At 40.5% G+C, this 22352-nt stretch overlaps 1 protein-coding gene across 1 annotated transcript in view; it reads left to right on the top strand.

The window, feature by feature from the left end:
• patj (PATJ crumbs cell polarity complex component) overlaps positions 1-22352 on the top strand; it is a 168280-nt gene that overhangs the window by 13737 nt on the left and 132191 nt on the right. Inside the window, exons 6-11 of the mRNA XM_051947482.1 lie at positions 1267-1453; positions 12967-13095; positions 15453-15692; positions 16677-16779; positions 17037-17125; positions 18852-18981. Coding sequence (XP_051803442.1) covers positions 1267-1453; positions 12967-13095; positions 15453-15692; positions 16677-16779; positions 17037-17125; positions 18852-18981 — 878 coding nt within the window. The remainder of the gene's footprint in view (positions 1-1266; positions 1454-12966; positions 13096-15452; positions 15693-16676; positions 16780-17036; positions 17126-18851; positions 18982-22352) is intronic.

The following is a 22352-nucleotide window of genomic DNA, read 5'->3' as shown; positions in this document are numbered from 1 at the left end:
GAGGTGGAAATTAAACACTCTACAAGATCTGAGAAATAAGGCAGAGCAGCTAAAGAACACAAAATTATAACTGCATTTTCATTTCTGATACTGAAATTAAACTAGAACAGACACTAATAATATAAAGTAACAGATGACTCATTCTAAATTAAACTGACTTCATTGAGAGACTCTCCTGGTTCTTTATCTTCATTAGATATACATCTAAAGTTTGACCAAAGTTCCAGAAACACCAGCATTCTGTCCTTCTGCGGTACTCTGTGTTTAGAACTGCAGAGTGTCCCTAAAGTCTGGACACAGGAAATGTCATTTTTAATATCATGTTTTACGTCCACAGGTTAAGGATGGCTTCATTGAAAGAAGAAAGAGTTGAACTGGAACTTCTCAGAGAAGGATGGACATATCAAGAGATAGAGTTAGGGTTAGTAGAGTTAGTGTTAGTAGTGTTACAGTTTGGTTAGGGTTCGTAGGTTTGATTGGGTTGGCAGGGTTAGAGTTAGTAGGTTTAGAGTTAGTAGGGTTGTTAAGGTTAGTAGGGTTAGTCGTGTTAGGGTTAGGTTAGGGGACATTAGTGCATATCAAATTAGACATGCTAAAAGATGGCAGAAGTCTTTGTCTTGATTGCTTTGTTTTTGTTTTTGGTAAGGAAGCAAACTATCATGAAAGAAAGAAAGTCGAAATCAAAAACAATAAAGGAGGTAAGTCAGTTTGTTTCAGGATTAGGGTTAGTAGAGTTAGGGTTAGTAGTGATACGGTTTTTCGGGTTAGGACTAGTAGGTTTGGTAGGGTTAGTAGGGTTATGATTGGAGAAGTGATTTTTTGGGGGGGCTGGCATGAATTTTAGTCATGACCAGTTCTTTAGTTTTGGCTGGTACATTTGGTCGTCCAGAATAAGGTTTGTCCATGACGCTGCCTGTTTTTTTTTAAACTTTTTAACCACTTTCACCACCGTGGAAAAGCCAAGTGGAATCCTCCTTGGATGACGTGCATTAAATTCATCTGCTGTTTTGTCCATCCTTCACTGAGACGTTCCAGTCCAACTTGTTCTTCTTTCATCAAAGCCATATTTAATCTGTGGAGGTAAAACATTATAGTGATGATGATAATGAGATTTCCTGTGTGTCTAGACTTTTGGGAACCCTGTAGATGTTCCACTTTGCTCTGCCCAACAGAAAACACTGAGGTTCTTCTGGATTGTCCTGGCTTTGTGATGGTTCTGTGAGGGTTTTGTGATGGTTCTGTGTTGTTTCTGTGTTTGTTCTGCAGGGACGGGCGTCTCCGTGAGCGGGACCAGATCCTGGTGATCAACGGCAGCCCTCTGGAGTCTGGGATCAGCCAGCAGCAGGCGCTGAGCCTCCTGCAGCAGCCTGGAGAAACCGTGGAGATGGTGGTGGCCCGAGAACACCAACCTGACCCGCCACCTGCTACCGCCACCGCTGGGTCCATCAACACGGTGAGAAAAACCTTCAGACAGGACACGGATTCATACAGATTTATTTAATTACATTTTTTTGTTTGCAGTGGTGGTCAGGTAGAGGCTTATGGTCCAAACCTGTCCGTCCATCAGCGACATCAGAATCATCATGTTTTTGCTTTTATAGTTGCTTTGAAAACTTTCACATGATGTGAAAGGAAATTAACTCAAGTTTCTCAGACCTCAGCTTTGTTGCTTGATTTGAAAAGACGTTAAAAATGGTTCAGATTGACTCACAGATGACTTGAAGCCAGTCCAGAACAACTGAGAATTTGCAGAAACGACAAAAACTTGTCCATGATGTATTGCATGTTTTACAAAATGTCTAAGAAAGTGTCCAAATTAGTGTGAAACCTGTTCTAAATGACAAAAACTGACAAACTCATCCAAAATTACTGGGAAATTGTCCAAAATGACTTGCCATTTATTCAGAGCAAATGAAGATCTGTTCAAACAGCAGCAATGAAGACACAAAGATAAGATTTCCAAACCTCTAAACTAGAATTTACTAATATTGTAGAAGGTGTGAAACATTTAGTTTTTTTCTGTGCATCTGTACAAAGAAAGTCTCACTGGCAGCACATTCTTCAATATTTTATTTTAATTAAAATAAAAATCTAACTCCACATACGAACAAAACGACACAAAAGAGACACAAACAACTGCAATAAAAGACAAAATGTAAAGCTTGGTTTGTTTGTGTTTAACTGACGGCACGTTCTTTATTATTTTATTTTACGTATTATTCTAAAATTCCAGAACGGGATTAAAAGGGACAAAACCACCACAAAGAGACACAGAACAACCACAACAGAACTGGAGGTGTGAAAGCTTTCTTTGTTCTTTATTTTTGCTGAAACACAGTTTAACTTTATTATTTTGTGTTATTTAAACTAAAAACCGTCTGACGAGCCGGAGCTCCAGATGGAGCCTCGTCTGGTACTAAAACTTTACTGTCTGTTGTTTCAGAGAAAAAGGAAAACACGTCGTGAAATCAATAGTTTACTTCCAAAATCATTTCAGGGAGAATAAAAATCAATGTGGAGCGTTAAAGATCTCTAAAGTGGAAATGACACGAAACTTACCGTCAGCGCTTCTCAGTTTGGTTCAGTTTTATAGTTCAGTGTGTTTCAGGGGATCGGACAGAAGGCAGCAGGTCCACGATGTCACACTTTAATACACAAATAGACAACATTAAGATACACACTGGTACTATAATACACACATTAACACACACACACTAATATAGACACTAACACACACACATACACACACACTAATACACACATTAACGCACACACTAACACACACACACACACACACACACACCCTCCTGGCTGTCACTCAGGCCTCTGAAGGTGTCCGTCATCTCTGGAGGTCACTCTGGGACCACGCCTCTGCGTTGGAGTGAGACCTCCTGTTGATGACGAGCTGAGACTCGCTGACATTGGCTGCTGATGTTTATGACCTCACAGCTTTCAGGAAATCAAGTTAGTGCTCCTCTTGCAGCTTCGCTCCTGACAATATGTATTTAGGTCTGGGAGGAGGCACGATCAATGGATGTGGACATGACAGGAGGAGAAGGAGGAGAAGGTCAGAGGTCAGGCTGTAGTTAACATCCCACGTCTTTAATGTTTAACATCAGAGCTGCACATCTCTAGGATTAGATTAGTCACAAACTACATCTCAGATCAGTGTCACTCTTCATGATGTCACTTTTACCTTCCTCATCAGAATACTACCGCAAAGAGGCACAAAACTACCGCAAAGAGGCACAAAACTACCGCAGAGAGACAAAACGACTACAAAGAGACAAAAACTACCCTAAAGTGACAAAAACAACCACAATGAGACACAAAGCAACTACAAAAAGACACAAAACAACTACAAAAAGACACAAAACGACCACAGAAGGACAAAAAACAACCCCAAACAGACACAAAACAACCACAAACAGAAACAAAGCAACCAAAAATACCCCACAGAATGACTACAGAGACACAAAATGACCACAAATAGACATAAAACCACCACAGAGAGACACAAAACTACCACAACCCGTGTTTGATCAGAGTTCAGAGTTTATAGCAGCATTAAAGAGTCCTAGAGGAAGCATGAGTCCGACCCTGCAGGTTCCGGATGACTGGTTAGCTCAGGGGCTGCTAGTAGCTGTTAGCATGTAGCTGTTAGCATGAAACTGTTATCAGTTACCTGGTAGTTGTTAGCATGTAACCAGTAGCCAGTAGCATATAGCTGGTAGTGTGTCGCTGTTAGCATGTAGGAGTTCGCAGGTAGCATATAGCTGGTAGCATGTAGCTGTTAGCTTGTAGCATATAGCAAGTGGCATGTTGCTGGTAGCATGTAACTGGTATCTGATAGCATGTTGCTGGTAGCATGAAACTGTTATCAGGTACGTGATAGCTGTTAGCATGGAGCTGGTAGCTGGTAGCATTGAGCTGGTAGTGTGTCACTGTTAGCTGGTAGAATGTAGCTGTTAGCTGGTAGCATATAGCTGGTTGCATGTTGCTGTTAGCTGGTACCATGTAAATGGTAGCATGTAGCTGATAGCATTGAATTGCTAGCATGTAGCTGTTAGCTGATAGCATATAGCTGGTTGCATGTTGCTGTTAGCCGGTACCATGTAACTGGTAGCATGTAACTGATAGCATTGAACTGCTAGCATGTACCATGTAACTGATAGCATGTAGCTGTTAGCATGTAGCTGGTATCATGTTAGCATGTATATGCTGGCATGTAGCTGTTAGCAAATAGCATCTAGTAGAAACTAGAATATTTTTCTGTGAACTGTTTTGCAGCAGAAGCAGAAAGAATCACTACTTGAAGTTTACAGAAAAGTTTGCGGACTTCATCTAAATAAGTTGTGTTTAAGTTAACATCCTGAGAGTCGCAGCAGTTTTAAAGGCCCCTCCAGGTTTCTTTAACTGCACAATCTGTTATTTTTTATCCCCGTTCTTCCTGCTTTTCATCAGTTTTAGGATGGCCATAAATCATCTCCTCACTCCTGAGTGCGTTCTCCGTCACAGCGTCCTAATCGATGGAGGGATAATATTCGCTAAATAGACAGAAGCTGTAAAATCATGTGTGACTCTCTGATTTATCTCCATCTTTATGGGTGGCTTTAAAGCGGCTGGTTTCTGGTCGGCGTCGGACGGATTTCAGCAGAATCCAGGTTTGAAGCCAGAGCAGACACCTGAAGCTGCCCAGCAGAAGAACGGCAGTAAAACCCTCTGGAGCTGTTTTTATGCCCGCGGCTCCATTAAACATGACCTCAATGGAAGCAGGACATGAATAAAACAAAGGAGGCCGGTATGCGGGACGTGGCCTCGGTCCAGCAGCTAGCAGGAGGAGGCTAACAAACAGCAGCACGGGGTAATTCTGGGTGATAATGACCCCACAATACGACGGGGCAGAATCATTACGGCTCCGGCTAACCTGTGATCCTCGGCTCGCATTAACAGTCCAGTCCTGCTCCGCGCTGACACCACATCGTTTCTCTTCCTGAAATCTTCTCTGGTTATTTAAATGTCAAAGTTCTCCCACATTTTCATGTCCTCCTGGGCTCAAACAATAACTCTCACATTCAGGCTCTGGAAGGGAAGTCAGGAGGGTTTAATGGTTTTTATTTATCAGGGAGCTTCAAACTGCAGGAAAGAGAAATAAACTGGATCAGCTTAGACTGGATTAGATCTAATTTTACCCGGTTTAGACTGGTTTAGATATGGTCCTGGATGTTGTTTAGGATTTAGTCTCAGCTTAGGACTGGTTTTGGTTTGATCATAGCATAGGACTGGTTTTAGTCTTGCTCTGTGAGAAATTTGGATGGGTTTTGGACTCAATTTAAGAGTGGTTTTAGAGTACCTTTGACTGGTTTAGATCTGGTTTAGACCATGTTCAGAGTGGTTGAGATCTGGTTCAGACCACGTTTAGACTGATACTGGATGTTGTTTAGGGTTTGGTTCCAACTTAGGACTGGTTTTAGTTTTGGTTTGGTCTTAGTGTAGGACTGGTTTTAGTTTTGGTTTGGTCTTAATGTAGGACTAGTTTTAGTCTTGGTTTGGTCTTAATGTAGGACTAGTTTTAGTCTTGGTTTGGTCTTAATGTAGGACTAGTTTTAGTCTTGGTTTGAGAGTAGTTTGGATGGGTTTTGGACTGGGTTTAAGAGTGGTTTTAGAGTAGCTTAGACTGGTCCTGGATGTTCAGGACTGGGTATGGACTCAGTTTAAAACTGGTTTTAGACCAGGTTTGGTCTTCGTCCTAGATTACTGTGAACTGGTTGTTGACTTGATTTTAGACTAGTTTTGACTGGTGTTAGACTCTGTTTTAGACCGGTTTGTAGACTTGTTAAGATTATTTTTGGACTAGTTTAGACTTGTTTTAGATTAGTTTAGACTTTGTTGGACTCTGTCTAAGAGTGGCTTAGAATAGTTTAGACTGGTTTTAGACCAGTTAACATTGGTTTTGAACTAAATTAGAATAATTTTAGGCTAGTTTTAGAGTAGTTAAGACTGGTTCAAGACTTGTTTAGAATGGTTTCATACTACATTAGAATAGTTTTAGACTAGTATAGGCTAGATTTAGACTAATTAAGACTGATTTTAGTCTAGTTTCAACAGGTTTTACTCTAGTTTTTTTTAAAAAATACTTTATTTTCAACTTTTCTTCATTATAAACAAACACACACAACATACAAATAATCAATCTCAATGCAAATATGAATGTCAAAACCCCCCACCCACTTCCTGGCACGGCTCTTGGAGGGAAAAAACAAACAAACAAAAAAAACCAGACAGGGTCACAGAAAGAGTCACTTGAAATGTTGCATCTTTAAACATAGAACAGTTATGTCTAAACAGTTCAATGGAAATTATACATGCAGTGGGCAGAACACTCAATGTAATGGGGAGCTCCCAAAATAATCTATAAAAGGACTCCAGATCGCAAAGAAATCTCTACGCCTTTTACCTAAACTATATCTGAGTTTCTCCAATAGTAAATAGAAAAGCACCTCCTTCACCCACTGTAGAAGTGATGGGGGTTTATTTGACTTCCAGTTAAAGAGGATCAATCTGTGAGCGAGTAGAGAAGCAAATTGCAAATTTAAAAGTTTACAGTTTGGTGGAGCTATGCCAAAAATTGCTGTGTGGAAATCAGGAGCTATGGTCTTTTTGCAGATATTGGAGAACACATTATACAGTGTACACAATATACTGCTCCAATAGCTGTTTAGAGAGGGGCATGTCCAAAACATATGTCCCACTGAGGCTGGGTCATTGCCACATCTCTGGCAGGCAGAGTTTATGGAGGGAAAAAGTTTTGAGAGTTTTTCTTTTGAGTAGTGGAGACAATGAAGTACCTTAAACTGGATCAGTCCATGCCGTACACACAGCGAGGAAGTGTGAATGCGTATAAGACTGTCCCAGCACACCTCCTCCGAAAGCACAACACCTAAGTCCTTTTCCCAAGCAGTTTTAGTTTTTTCCCATGATGTCTGATTTAGACCTTGAATCAGAGTATAAATCCTGAAAGGAGTTTCTTCCTGAAAGGGTCCAGTTCTAGGATGTTGTCTAATTGGCTATCGGATGGTAAGTGAGGGAAAGAGGGAAACAGACTTTTAGCGAAGCTGCGAGTTTGGAGGTACCTGAAAAAGTGAGAACTATTTAGATTATAATTCTTTTTGAGTGTTTCGAATTGAGAAAATATACCCTTAGTGAACAGATCCCGGAAAAAAATTAGCTTGTTCTTGTGCCAGTGCTGGAAAGCACTGTCCAGTACTGATGGAGTGAAGAAAGGGTTGTTTGCTACTGGGAAAAAGCAACTGATCTGTTTTAATTCAAAATGTCTCCTAAACTGTAGCCATATTTTGAGTGATTCTTTAACCACTGGGTTTGCTATTTCAATTTTGTGGCTGTATGGTAGGGAGGAGGTGAGTACCGGCAACGGGTCGCATAATAATTCCATCTGAGCCCACTCTGTGCCATGTCCATTTTTATATGTATGCACCCAATGTGAGAGTTTTACAAAGTTTGCAGCCCAATAATAAAACATGAAATTAGGCAGTCCAAGACCTCCTGCCACCCTAGGCACCTCTAAATATGTTTTTTTCATCCTGGGGTTTGAATTATTCCAAATAAAAGATGCAATTAACCTATCTATCTGTTGAAATGTCTTTGGTAGGAATACTGGGATCATCTGACAGAGATGGAGAAATCGGGGTAGGACTGTCATCTTTACAATGTTGATTCGACCTACTAAAGATAAGGGCAGAGTCGACCCCTTTTTAAAATCCTGGGTCATCTTGTCTATCAACGGCCTAAAATTATTATTGTATAAAGCCCCCAGCGAGCGAGTGACTTTAATACCTAAATATGTGAACTCATTCATTTCCAGTTTAAATGGGAAAATGGAATAGTCAGTATCAGATTTATTTATTGGAAAAAGCAGGCTCTTTGAATAATTTAATTTATAACCAAAGTGGCCAAAGTTATCCAAAACGTCCAACAATTTTGGTATAGATTCTGTTGGGCTCGAAATGTATAACAAAAGGTCATCAGCGTAAAGTGACACTTTGTAAGTTTTATGCCCTCGAGTGATATCTTTGATATTATTCTCTGCTCTGGGGGCTATTGCAAGAGCCTCCATCGCCAAATCAAAAAGATAAGGAGAGAGGCTACAACCTTGTCTACAGCCTCTGTAGAGTTGGAAGTAGTCTGAAACCGTATTATTTGTCCGTACTGCTGCTGTTGGGGAGTTATACAATATTTTAATCCATGATAGGAATAAAGGGCTAAATGCAAACCTTTCCAAAATGGCGAAGAGATATTGCCATTCGACACGGTCGAATGCCTTCTCGGCATCTAGAGAAATAATTACTTCTGGCTGTACTGAGTTAGGTGAATATAATATGTTCAGTAAACATCGCATATTATAAAAGGACTGTCTGCCGGGTATAAAACCAGTTTGATCTCTGTAAATAATATTTGGGACTACAGTTTCAATACGAGCAGCAAGGATTTTTGTTAGAATTTTGCAGTCACAGTTCAATAAGCTTACTGGACGATACGAGCTGCATAACGTGGGGTCCTTATCCTTTTTTAGTAAGACTGAAATAATTGCATTTGTCATAGTCTGTCAATTTATGTTGTTTGAGAATGTCATGATATACCATTTTAAGTATTGGTGCTAATTTATCTGTAAATTCTTTATATATTTCTATAGAAAAACCGTCCGGTCCAGGTGCTTTGTGGTTCTGCATGGACTTAATTGCCTGTGCCACCTCCTCAGTTGATATATCTCTGTCTAACCACATCCGATCCTCATGTGTGATTTTTGGTATGTTCAGGTTATACACACGTGGACAAAATTGTTGGTACCCCTCAGTTAAAGAAGGAAAAACCCACAATTCTCACTGAAATCACTTGAAACTCACAAAAGTAACAATAAATAAAAATTTATTGAAAATTAAATAATCAAAAACAGCCATTACTTTTGAATTGTTGATTAACATAATTATTTAAAAAAACAAACTAATGAAACAGGCCTGGACAAAAATGATGGTACCTCTATAAAAGATTGAAAACTATTTGACCAGAGTGACATGATTAACTCAGGTGTGTCATTTAATTGACATCACAGGTGTTTCCAAACTCATAATCAGTCAGTCTGCCTATTTAAAGGGAGACAAGTAGTCACCCTGCTGTTTGGTGAAAAGGTGTGTACCACACTGAACATGGACAACAGAAAGCGAAGGAGAGAATTGTCCCAGGACATCCGAAAAAAAATTATAGACAAACATCTTAAAGGTAAAGGCTATAAGACCATCTCTAAACAGCTTGAAGTTCCTGTGACAACAGTGGCTCATATTATTCAGAAGTTCAAGACCCACGGGACAGTAGCCAACCTCCCTGGACGTGGCCGCAAGAGGAAAATTGATGACAAATTGAAGAGACGGATCGTTGGAATTGTATCCAAAGAGCCCAGAGCAACCTCCAAAGAAATTAAAGGTGAACTCCAAGGCCAAGGTACATCAGAGTCAGATCGCACCATTCGTCGTTGTTTGAGCCAAAGTGGACTTCATGGGAGACGACCAAGGAGGACACCACTGCTGAAAAAAACTCATAAAAAAGCGAGACTGGAATTTGCAAAAATGCATGTTGACAAGCCACAAAGCTTCTGGGAGAATGTCCTTTGGACAGATGAGACCAAACTGGAGCTTTTTGGTAAGGCACATCAACTCTATGTTCATAGACTCAAAAACCAAGCATACGAAGAAAAGAACACTGTCCCTACGGTGAAACATGGAGGAGGCTCAGTAATGTTTTGGGGCTGCTTTGCTGCATCTGGCACAGGGTGTCTTGAAAGTGTGCAAGGTACGATGAAATCTGAAGACTATCAAGGCATTCTGGAGAGAAATGTGCTGCCTAGTGTCAGAAAGCTTGGTCTCAGTCGCAGGTCATGGGTCTTCCAACAGGACAACGATCCAAAACACACAGCCAAAAACACCCAAGAATGGCTGAGAGAAAAGCGTTGGACTATTCTAAAGTGGCCTTCTATGAGCCCGGATCTGAATCCCATTGAACATATGTGGAAGGAGCTGAAACATGCCATTTGGAGAAGACACCCATCAAACCTGAGACAACTGGAGCTGTTTGCTCATGAGGAGTGGGCCAAAATACCTGTTGACAGCTGCAGAACGCTCATTGACAAATACAGAAATCATTTAATTGCAGTGATTGCCTCAAAAGGTTGTGCAACAAAATATTAAGTTATGGGTACCATCATTTTTGTCCAGCCCTATTTCATTAGTTTGTTTTTTTAAATAATTATGTTAATCAACAATTCAAAAGTGATGGCTGATTTTGATTATTTAATTTTCAATAAATTTTATTTATTGTTACTTTTGTGAGTTTCAAGTGATTTCAGTCAGAATTGTGGGTTTTTCCTTCTTTAACTGAGGGGTACCAACAATTTTGTCCACGTGTGTATAGGAAATTACTGATTTGAGAAAGATCCACATTTAATTCTGAGGTATAGAGATTGCAATAGAACTGCTTAAACTGGTCATTGATGTCGTCTGGCTTGTTGGTTACCATCCCTGTTGGTGTGTTTATTTCAGTGATAGTATTTGCGGCTTTAGACTGTCTGATTTGATGAGCTAAGAGTTTTCCTGATTTTTCTCCATGTTCGTAAAATGTTTGTTTGGATTTCAAGAGCAGCCGTTCAGTTTGTTTAATAGACAAGTTGTCAAATTCTGTTTTTAAGGTTTTACTCTAGTTTTGAAGGACTTTATTTTAGTTTTGATTGGTTTCAGACTAGTTAGGAAGGGTTTTAGAATAGTTTCATCTGGTTTTAAGCTAGTTTAGGCTGGACTGAGACTATGTTAAACTGGTTTGTAGACTAGTTAAGCCTAGTTTTGGACTGGTTTAGACTGGTTTTCGACTAGAATGGTTTTAGACTATAGCGTTGCTTCTTTGAACCGACAATTCAGTAAAGAAAAGTTGTATTGCCTTTGCTGACATGTTTCAACAGCTTCTGCTGTCTTCCTCAGAGCGTCATCTGACGTTTGGTGACGTGTCCTTTTTTTTTTTTTTTTAAATGATGTGGCCAGTTTGACAGATTCTGACAGAATCTGTCAAACCGACTACGTCTCCCACCGTCCGGTGGTCTCTGGAGGATGGTGTCCCAGGTATGCGGGAGGATGTAGGCCCCTAGTCCCGGTTTATGTGGGCCTACATCCTATAAATGTAAAGGATAAAGGATCCTCTGCTGTGGAAACACTGAAGCATTCAACTCGCTGCGATGGACCTTTATCAGGTGAACAGCTTGTTGGATCAGCTGAAGAGGTTGGTTTCATTAAAGGAGGAGGAGCTGCTCCATCAGATCAGCTCTGATTACAGCCTCATAAAGCTGCTGTGTGTTCGCAGGAATCATTGATCAGCAGCTGCTATCAGAGCCGGAAACACTCTCTGCTGGTAATTACCTGCAAGGGTTCGCTGTAAAGACCTTTTACCTCAGGACAGATAGAACCAGCAGCTGCGCTAACGGCGATGAATACAGCTATGGTTCGTTCATATAGTCAGTCAGAGTCGATTCACACTGAATTCAGGAAACATCTGACTGTACTGTCTCTTAAATGTCTTCATCAGGGCTAAGAACTGCATCTTGTAAAATATTTTGGGTAAATTTGGAGAATTTCATGAATTCAGATCTGGACCGTTTTGTAGTTTCAGGATCTAAAACAGTTTAAAGCCAAAACCTCCAAAAAGATCTGCAAAAATGACAAGGACACAAAAACACAACCATTCAGACCCTGAAAGTTGAGATGATTTAATCTGTTATGACAGTTTCTGGTGTTGATAAATCTGGTGGTCTTGACATTTTATTTATCATGCTGGTTCTAGACTTGGTTTGGTCTTAGCTTAGGACTGACTCTAGACTTGGTTTGGTCTTAGCTTAGGACTGACTCTAGACTTGGTTTGGTCTTAGCTTAGGACTGGCTCTAGACTTGGTTTGGTCTTAGCTTAGGACTGGTTCTAGACTTGGTTTGGTCTTAGCTTAGGACTGACTCTAGACTTGGTCTTAGCTTAGGACTGACTCTAGACTTGGTTTGGTCTTAGCTTAGGACTGGCTCTAGACTTGGTTTGGTCTTAGCTTAGGACTGGTTCTAGACTTGGTTTGGTCTTAGCTTAGGACTGGTTCTAGACTTGGTTTGGTCTTAGCTTAGGACTGACTTGAGACTTGGTTTGGTCTAAGCTTAGGGCTGGTTCTAGCCTTGATTTGGTCTTAGCTTAGGACTGGTTCTAGACTTGGTTTGGTCTTAGCTTAGGACTGGTTCTAGCCTTGGTTTGGTCTAAGCTTAGGACTGGTTCTAGCCTTGGTTTGGTCTTAGCTTAGGACTGGTTCTAGACTTGGTTTGGTCTTAGCTTAGGACTGGCTCTAGACTTGGTTTGAGACTAGTTTGGACAAGTTTTGGACTTGATTTAAGCGTGGTTTCAGAGTAGGTTAGACTGGTTCTGGATGTTGTTTAGGACTGGGTATGGACTCAGCTTAAGATTAATTTTAGAGGGGAGACAAAACGACCATAGACACCCTGAAAGTTGTTTTGACAGTTTCTGGTGTTGATAAATCTGATCTTTCTTTTTAAAAAAAAAAAAAAAAACAACTTAATTTGAGTCTGCAGAGTCCTTAGAGGCTCAGAGAAGGTTCTACACAGGATCAGGTCATTGGTTTTTAGCTAAATGCTTTTTTAACATTATTTTTGCGTGTTATTTACCAAAAACTCTGAAGTCTGTTTCTTTAAAAAGACCCCAAGTTCAGCCTTTTTTAGAGAAGTATCGGACAGGGAGTTGGAACTTTGAGCACAACTGAAAACAAACTCAAACATTCAGGAGACAAATGTTCAACCTTTTCAACATGATTTTAACAGAATACAAACACACAGACAGTTGACCTGTGGATGGTCTTCTGTTTTGTAGGATCCGTGGGGTCACGTGGAGGAGATCGAGCTGGTCAACGATGGATCCGGTCTGGGTTTCGGTATTGTCGGTGGGAAGACGACCGGAGTGGTGGTCAGGACGCTGATCCCCAACAGTGTCGCCGATAAGGTGAGTCATAAAACATCCAAACCTCCAGATCAACATCAGCAGCTCTTTAAGCTATAGAATCACTGAGCATCACAGGTTTTAGGATTTAGTTTTCTGTCCTTAGTGGGCAGAATGGACTAATTTTAGATTAGTTTGGACTTTGTTTGGTTCAAGAGTGGCTTAGAGTAAATCAGACTGGTTTTAGATGAGTCAAGACTGGTTTTAGTCTAGTTTTGGTCTACTTTTGACTGGTTTTATTTTAGTTTCAACTGGTTTTAGTCGAGTTTTGACAGGTTTTAGTCTAGTTTTGACTGGTTTTAGTCTAGTTTCAACTGGTTTTATTCTCATTTTGACTGGTTTTAGTCTAGATTTGACTGGTTTTATTCTCATTTTGACTGGTTTTAGTCTAGTTTGACTGGTTTTATTCTCATTTTGACTGGTTTTAGTCTAGTTTCGACTGGTTTTATTCTCATTTTGACTGGTTTTAGTCTAGTTTCAGCTGGTTTTATTCTCATTTTGACTGGTTTTAGTCTAATTTCGACTGGTTTTATTCTCATTTTGACTGGTTTTAGTCTAGTTTCGACTGGTTTTATTCTCATTTTGACTGGTTTTATTTTCATTTTGACTGGTTTTAGTCTAGTTTCGACTGGTTTTATTCTCATTTTGACTGGTTTTAGTCTAGTTTCGACTGGTTTTATTCTCATTTTGACTGGTTTAGTCTAGTTTTGACTGGTTTTATTCTAATTTTGACTGGTTTTAGTCTAGTTTCAACTGATTTTAGTCTAATTTTGACTGGTTTTAGATTAGTTTTAAACAGTTTTATTCTAGTTTCAAATGGTTTTAGAGTGGTTTTGAATGGCTGTAGAACATTTTAGGCTGGTATTACACTAACAAGGAATAGTTTTAGAATAATTTCGACTGGTTTGTAAACTACTTAAGACCAGTTGTCTTAACTGTTGTGGGTTCACAAGCTGGTGGAGGAGGCAGCTGGAGAACCTGCAGAAGGTTCAGCATCAGGCTGAACTTTTCTCTGGTTCTGCTGTTAAACCAGCTTCATCTTCATCTGCAGATCTGTAAACATCAAAACCCTCCAGCATCAAAGAAAAGCTGCTGGTCAGAACTAAACCTGAAGACTGAAACCAGTGAAGCTGCAGATGAACTAAGATTCAGTCTGACAGCTGCTGATGATCAACATCTGTGTCCAGACAGATGTTTGGTGAAGTTACCTCCATCCTTTGCCTCCACATCTGGGAGCAGATCCCTGAGCAGCAGAAGCTGTGGAAGCAGAAATTAGAGCTCAGTGTGGGGTCTCCTGCATAAATAAGAGTCAGACAGCCGGCAGCAGCTGGAGGACTGAGGGAGGAATTATCGCTTTGTAAGTGGATTAATTAGATCAATTAGATTAATTGGACAAGATGAATTTCTCTGCAGAGGAGTAGAAAAAGCTCTGACGCTGTTAAACACACTCACTGTCACTTTGTTCAAAGGAAAACTAGAGCCTGTAAAGTGTCTGACGGACAGATCTGGATTTAAAACTTCTTTTATCTTCACATGGTCCCTCCATCTCTGCCTCATCACTCCGTGGGTTCTTCTTTACTCTGATTCTCTTCTGCCTCATTGCAATTCGCAGTAACAAAGTGTGTACATATATATATATATATATATATATATAAATAATAGCGGGGTGTTATATAAATGACTACTACTCAGAGAAAGGCAGGTTTATTTCTAAAGCATGGTTCAAGGTGCTTCATATGGGCATAAAATCTTTAAAAAGAAAGAGAAATAATGTGAAAACAGCCAAATGAATACAAAAAGAGAAAGTTTTAACACAATGACTCAAACAAAACAAAAAACACAAAATGAAATGAAACAAAAACACCAAATAACAACAACAATGATGCAAATGAGACAAAAAAGCAACAAAAAAGCGATGCAAAATGACAGAGAAAAATAGTCACTATGATTAAACATCCAAGACGAGTCAGAAAACAACAAAATGGAGACGCACAACAACACGAAAGAGACAAAGCAACAAAAATTGGACATTAAATGACACAAATAAACAAAAAACACAAAATGTGATGCACAAATGATTCAAAAGAGACAAAAAACAGCAAAAATGATGCAAATGAGAAAAAAGAACGAAAATGATGTGAATGAGACAAAAACACCAAAACTGACTGAAGTGAGGCTAAAAAAACCAACAAAAATGAGACAAAACCAGAAAAATGATGCAAATGAGACAAAAAATGATGCAAATTTAAAAAAAAAAAAATTAAGTGAATTCTGCCCTAGAAGTGAACAAAAGCAGTAAAATGTGTTGCTCAGTTTGAAATCCTCTGATTGGCTCTCCCTCTCCCCTTTCCTCCAATCAGGACGGCCGGCTCCGGACAGGTGACCACATCCTCCGCATCGGGGCCACGCCCACCAGCGGCCTCACCAGCGACCAGGTGGTCAAGGTGCTGCAGGGATGCGGGAGTCATGTGACCATGCTGATCGCCAGAGACCCCCGAGGTCAGAGGTCGGAGGCCCCGCCCCCTCCACCGCCACCGCCTGACTCCGCCCCTGTCTCCTCCCTGCCTCCCCTGCCCCCCCAACGGAGGGTCAGCAAGACAGTGAGTCGGTTTGAATAGGACTGGGAAGGGTTGTTTTGTGTCTCTTTGCCATAGTTTTGTGTGTTTTTGTGGTCATTATGTGTTTCTTTGTGGTTGTTATGTGTCTCTTTATGGTCATTTTGTGTCGCTTTGTTTTGTGTCTCTTTGTGGTTGTTTTGTGTCTCTTTGTGGTTGTTTTGTGTCTCTTTGTGGTTGTTTGTGTCTCTTTGTGGTTGTTTTGTGTCGCTTTGTGATTGTTTTGTGTCGCTTTGTGATTGTTTTGTGTCGCTTTGTTGTTTTGTGTCTCTTTGTGGTTGTTTTGTGTCTCTTTGTGGTTGCTTTGTGTCTCTTTGTGGTTGCTTTGTGTCTCTGTGGTCATTTTGTGTCTCTTTCTGGTTGTTTTGTGTCTATTTGACGTCTTTTTAGTTGTTTTGTGTCTTTTTGTTGTATTTTTTGTCACTTTGTGGTTGTTTTGTGTCTCTTTGTGGTTGTTTTGTGTCTTGTGGTTCCTTTGTGTATCTTTGTGGTTGTTTTGTGTCGCTTTGTGATTGTTTTGTGTCGCTTTGTTGTTTTGTGTCTCTTTGTTGTTGTTTTGTGTATCTTTGTGGTTGTTTTGTGTCGCTTTGTGATTGTTTTGTGTCTCTTTGTGGTTGTTTTGTGTCTTGTGGTTCCTTTGTGTATCTTTGTGGTTGTTTTGTGTCTCTTTGTGGTAGTTTCATGTCTTTTTGTAAAGGTTTTGTGTCTATTTGTGGTAGTTTTGTGTCCATGTAATGGTTTTGTGTCTCTGTAGTTGTTTTGTGTGTCTCCTTGTGATTGTTTTGCGTCTTTTTGGAAATGTTTTGTTTCTTTGTGGTTTTTCTATGGCCTTTTAGTTGTTTTGTATCTCCTTGTCATAGTTTTGTCTTTTTGTCGTCATTATGTGTGTCTTTGTTGTAATTTAGTGTCTTTGTCATACTTTTGTGTCTCTCTGTGTGTTCATTTTCCTGTTGTGTTGTTGTATTTCAGCCCAACCTGGAGGGATACGAGCTCCATGAGGTTCCTCTGACTAAGAAGGACGGTCAGAGTTTGGGAATCTCCATCGTTGGATACAATCCTCTGACCAGCCAAGGTAACGGACCGTTCACCGAGGAGGATTTAAAGTTTACAGCTGCTCCTCAACGCAACGCAGTGAAACACAACACAATGAACACACTGAAACATTGTATTGTCGATACTAATAATGATGTAACATGTATTATTTTTACAATTTAACTGTAACACAATGACAGAGACGCACCACACCATACCTGCCTATAATGAGACAATAAATAAATGGTACTAATCTAATGTGTGTTGTTGTGTTTGTGTGTCTGTCGTTGTGTTCAGATGCTGTCGGTGTGTTTGTGAAACACGTTGTTCCAGGAAGTGCAGCTGATCAGAGCGGAAACATCCGGATCCACGACCGCCTCATCTCTGTAAGAACCTGTCAGTGTGTGTCAGTGTGTGTGTCTGTGTGTGTGTTTTACTGTGTTTGTGTCTGTGTGTGTTTTACTATCTGTGTTTGTGTTTGTGTCAGTGTGTGCGTGTTACTGTGTGTGTTAGTGTGTTTGTGTCAGTCATCCTGTCCATCCTTCATCTTCTCATCTTTCCATTCTTCATCTTCTCATCTGTCCATCCTTCATCTTCTCATCCTGTCCGTCCTTCATCTTCTCATCTGTCCATCCTTCATCTTCTCATCCTGTCCATCCTTCATCTTCTCATCTGTCCATCCTTCATCTTCTCATCTGTCCATCCTTCATCTTCTCATCCTGTCCATCCTTCATTTTCTCATCTGTCCATCCTTCATCTTCTCATCCTGTCCATCCTTCATCTTCTCATCTGTCCATCCTTCATCTTCTCATCTGTCCATCCTTGATCTTCTCATCCTGTCCATCCTTGATCTTCTCATCCTGTCCATCCTTGATCTTCTCATCCTGTCCATCCTTCATCTTCTCATCTGTCCATCCTTCATCTTCTCATCTGTCCATCCTTCATCTTCTCATCCTGTCCATCCTTCATCTTCTCATCTGTCCATCCTTCATTTTCTCATCTGTCCATCCTTCATCTTCTCATCCTGTCCATCCTTCATCTTCTCATCCTGTTCATCCTTCATCTTCTCATCTGTCCATCCTTCATCTTCTCATCCTGTCTATCCTTCATCTTCTCATCTGTCCATCCTTCATCTTCTCATCCTGTCCATCCTTCATTTTCTCATCTGTCCATCCTTGATCTTCTCATCCTGTCCATCCTTCATCTTCTCATCTGTCCATCCTTCATCTGTCCATCCTTCATCTTCTCATCTGTCCATCCTTCATCTTCTCATCCTGTCCATCCTTCATCTTCTCATCTGTCCATCCTTCATCTTCTCATCTGTCCATCCTTCATCTTCTCATCCTGTCCATCCTTCATCTTCTCATCCTGTTCATCCTTCATCTTCTCATCTGTCCATCCTTCATCTTCTCATCCTGTCCATCCTTCATCTTCTCATCTGTCCATCCTTCATCTTCTCATCTGTCCATCCTTCATCTTCTCATCCTGTCCATCCTTCATCTTCTCATCTGTCCATCCTTCATCTTCTCATCTGTCCATCCTTCATCTTCTCATCCTGTCCATCCTTCATCTTCTCATCCTGTTCATCCTTCATCTTCTCATCTGTCCATCCTTCATCTTCTCATCCTGTCCATCCTTCATCTTCTCATCTGTCCATCCTTCATTTTCTCATCTGTCCATCCTTCATCTTCTCATCCTGTCCATCCTTCATCTTCTCATCCTGTTCATCCTTCATCTTCTCATCTGTCCATCCTTCATCTTCTCATCCTGTTCATCCTTCATCTTCTCATCCTGTTCATCCTTCATCTTCTCATCCTGTCCATCCTTCATCTTCTCATCCTGTTCATCCTTCATCTTCTCATCTGTCCATCCTTCATCTTCTCATCCTGTCTATCCTTCATCTTCTCATCTGTCCATCCTTCATTTTCTCATCTGTCCATCCTTCATCTTCTCATCTGTCCATCCTTCATCTTCTCATCTGTCCATCCTTCATCTTCTCATCCTGTCTATCCTTCATCTTCTCATCCTGTCCGTCCTTCATCTTCTCATCCTGTCCATCCTTCATCTTCTCATCCTGTTCGTCCTTCATCTTGTTCTCTGTCCGTCCTCCAGCTGGACGGCGTCAGTCTCCACGGTTTGACCAACCAGGAGGTTCTGGAGGTGATGAAGCAGACGGGTCAGACGGTGGTTCTGACTCTGGTCAGGAAGAAAGCCAGAACTGTGGAGCGATCGCTGGATAAAGGTAGATGGATTTTTCTGGTTGTCATCGCTGATATTTTCGTCACATTTTACTGTTTTTAAGTTTAGTATCTTCCCTTTCTGCCGATTTTCTGAGCTAGAACTCACTTCAAGTGCATTAAAGTATTAAAATCCATCCAGTGTTTCTGTTTAACAGTTGAATAACTCAGAAATGCGTCAATAAATACATCTGCATTCTGGTTCTGAGCTGCTCCTTAAAGTTATGAAGGAGTTTTTCAGTCTCAGATTGTCGGAGGCTTTCTGCTCTACATGAATCATTTTAGAATAGAATCAAATAGCCACTTCATTGTCAACCAGAACATACACTAGGTGGTACACACTATGACTGAAATTCTGGTGCAGCAAGCTCGGCATCAGATAGATATATACAATAAGAAACAAAATCTTTTTCCTAAAAAAAAAACCAACTCCAGTATATACCTGTAAACAACTACATATACAAACAAATACACACACACACATATATTAGACCCTCCAGAAAAACGCAGGCTAAAATCCTTGATTATGCGAATAAATATGCAGCGTTTTTATGACATTTTATGCGGGGAAATTGCGGAAAGTTGTAAAGTATACGAATAGTTGTGAAATATGCAAAATATGCACGATTCACCTGCCGTCTGGCCTGGAGGGATGTGTCCTCTAATCAGACACTGGGACTGCTGTGGGGTTACTGGACTGACAGTCTGTGCTTTGGGAGGAGCTCACAGCAGCACCTGCTGCTGGTTGAGGACAGGAACTGCAGAATGATCCCAGTTTTCCTGTCAGTCTCCAAAACGGCAGAAAAAGTCGCTAGATTTGTGGCTAGTCGCTTTTGACAAAAAAAAGTCGCTAGGACGCTTTGGAAAGTCGCTAGATTTAGTGAGAAAGTCGCTAAGTTGGCAACACTGTCACCGCTCTGCATCAGCTCGTGCTTCTAGTGTGTGTGTGAATGCATGAACTGATGACGTTAGGCCGGGCGTCACATAAAAACTCACAACTCCATTTATATCGGTTATAGTTTTCTCATTTTATGCGGAAATTGTGAAATCAAGCGGGACCCGCATATTTCTCTTTTTTTTTTTCCGAGGAAATGTGAGATTCTTACGGGAATTATGCGCTGTTTTGCAGGGATTATGCAGCCTTTTGGGAAATAATTGACCCCCGCATAATCGGCGGCATTTTGGTGATTAATGCGGGAATTCATGCGATCGCATAATCGCGTTTTTCTGGAGGGTCTAATATATATATATATATATATATATATATATATATATATTATACACACACACATTTTGATGAACAGAACAGTAGTGTAACTGTAACTGTAGTGGAATTTCTCTGAGCATTTTTATTTGCTTTCCATCAATATAACCCTTATATCCCAAGATTCCATTATATGTGTTGACTTATGTCCGAACTACTGCAAAAAAATGAAAAAAAGTCACAAAATCACCAAAATGAGTAAAAATTCCACATAAAATAAGCAACATTAGACAGAAACCAATCAAAACTAGACAGAAAACAACAAAAATGACCAAAAATATAACAAAAAATTGACAATAAAAAACAAAATTAACACAAAATCACCAAAATGAGTAAAAATTTGACAATAAGCAACCAAAATTAGACTAAAAACCACAAAAATGAGCAAAAGTTATACAATAAAAAGCAAAATTAGACACAAAACGGCAAATGAGCAAAAAATACACAATAAACAACCAAACTTAGGCACAAAATGGGTAAAAATTTGACAAACAACCAAAATTAGACTAAAAACAACAAAAATTCATAGAGGTTAGACTATAGAAAACCAAAATTAGATTAAAAAGCACACAAAAGACCAATAATTAGACAATGAACCAATCAAACATGAATATGGAATCGTAGCGGCGGTGCTACGCTGGACTCTGAAGATTTGACAGTGAGTCTGTAACGCTTCATTCTGGGGTCTAAATGTGACGTGAACCTGAATGCAACGATCTAACAGACTCAGAGTGTTTGTGTTCGGTTCCTTCCTGGTTCTAAACAGTAATGTGCTGCAGAGGAAAGTTAGCGGTGTTGAACTTATCGCAGCGTTTCCTCCTCTCTGCTGTCCGTCCTCTCACAGATTAAGATGACAAATTTGTTTACAACTGGGTGTAATTTTCCAGAACTCTGCAGCAGAAAGCGGGGATTCTTCCTCAGTGTGGAGATTAATTCTGCCGGTCCAGGGTCATTTTTTTGTGTTTGGATCAGCCGGCGGCCTGCACCGGTCAGCCTCTGGGCCAGAGAGGAACAACCATTTTTAAAGGAGAGGCTCTTATCTCATTTCATTACTGAGGAACTGGAAACCACTGAGCTCTAAACTCGTCCCGTTCTGGTGCTTTCTTATCTGCACACAGTTACAGAGAGTTATGAAGAGAACGACAGGAAAATAAACTTCATTTTACTGAACTTTAAACATCAGTCGGGACTTCAAAGGTCAGCGTCGCCTCACCTCCGTTTATTTATTCATTCTGCTTTATTTTCTCTGACCTTTATCTCCCGTATCCTGGAGTTAGAGGAATTTTAGAGGATAATATGAAACGTCCTATTTTTATTAGTTTGTTTTTTACCTAAAAACTAATCTCAGCGACTATTAAAGTTCCTGCAGAAAGTTTTATAGAGAGAATTAAAGAAAGATGGAGCGGAAGCAGACAGCTGACGTCCTGTGTTCTCCTTGTTCGGGTTCAGGAACCATTTTAGAGGAGAAAAATCAAAGAACTTCTCATCTGTGCAACAGTTCAACTCTGAACATCTACCACCAACATCTAGACCTCCATGAACACCTAGACCTCCATGAACACCTAGACCTCCGTCAACACCTAGACCTCTGTGAACACCTAGACCTGTATGAACACCTAGACCTGTATGAACACCTAGACCTGTATGAACACCTAGGCCTGTATGAACACCTAGACCTGTATGAACATCTAGACCTCTGTGAACACCTAGACCTCTGTGAACACCTAGACCTCTGTGAACACCTGGACCTCTGTGAACACCTAGACCTGTATGAACACCTAGACCTGTATGAACACCTAGACCTGTATGAACACCTAGACCTGTATGAACACCTAGACCTGTATGAACACCTAGACCTCTGTGAACACCGAGACCTGTATGAACACCTAGACCTGTATGAACACCTAGACCTGTATGAACACCTAGACCTGTATGAACACCTAGACCTCTGTGAACGCCTAGACCTCTGTGAACGCCTAGACCTCTGTGAACGCCTAGACCTCTGTGAACGCCTAGACCTCTGTGAACGCCTAGACCTCTGTGAACGCCTAGACCTCTGTGAACGCCTAGACCTGTATGAACGCCTAGACCTGTATGAACGCCTAGACCTGT

The sequence above is a fragment of the Acanthochromis polyacanthus genome, chromosome 4, assembly GCF_021347895.1.
Source record: "Acanthochromis polyacanthus isolate Apoly-LR-REF ecotype Palm Island chromosome 4, KAUST_Apoly_ChrSc, whole genome shotgun sequence".
In the NCBI taxonomy this organism is placed as follows: Eukaryota; Metazoa; Chordata; class Actinopteri; family Pomacentridae; genus Acanthochromis; species Acanthochromis polyacanthus.
Note: the sequence above shows the minus strand (reverse complement) of the source record. Positions and strands in the feature narration are given on the sequence as shown.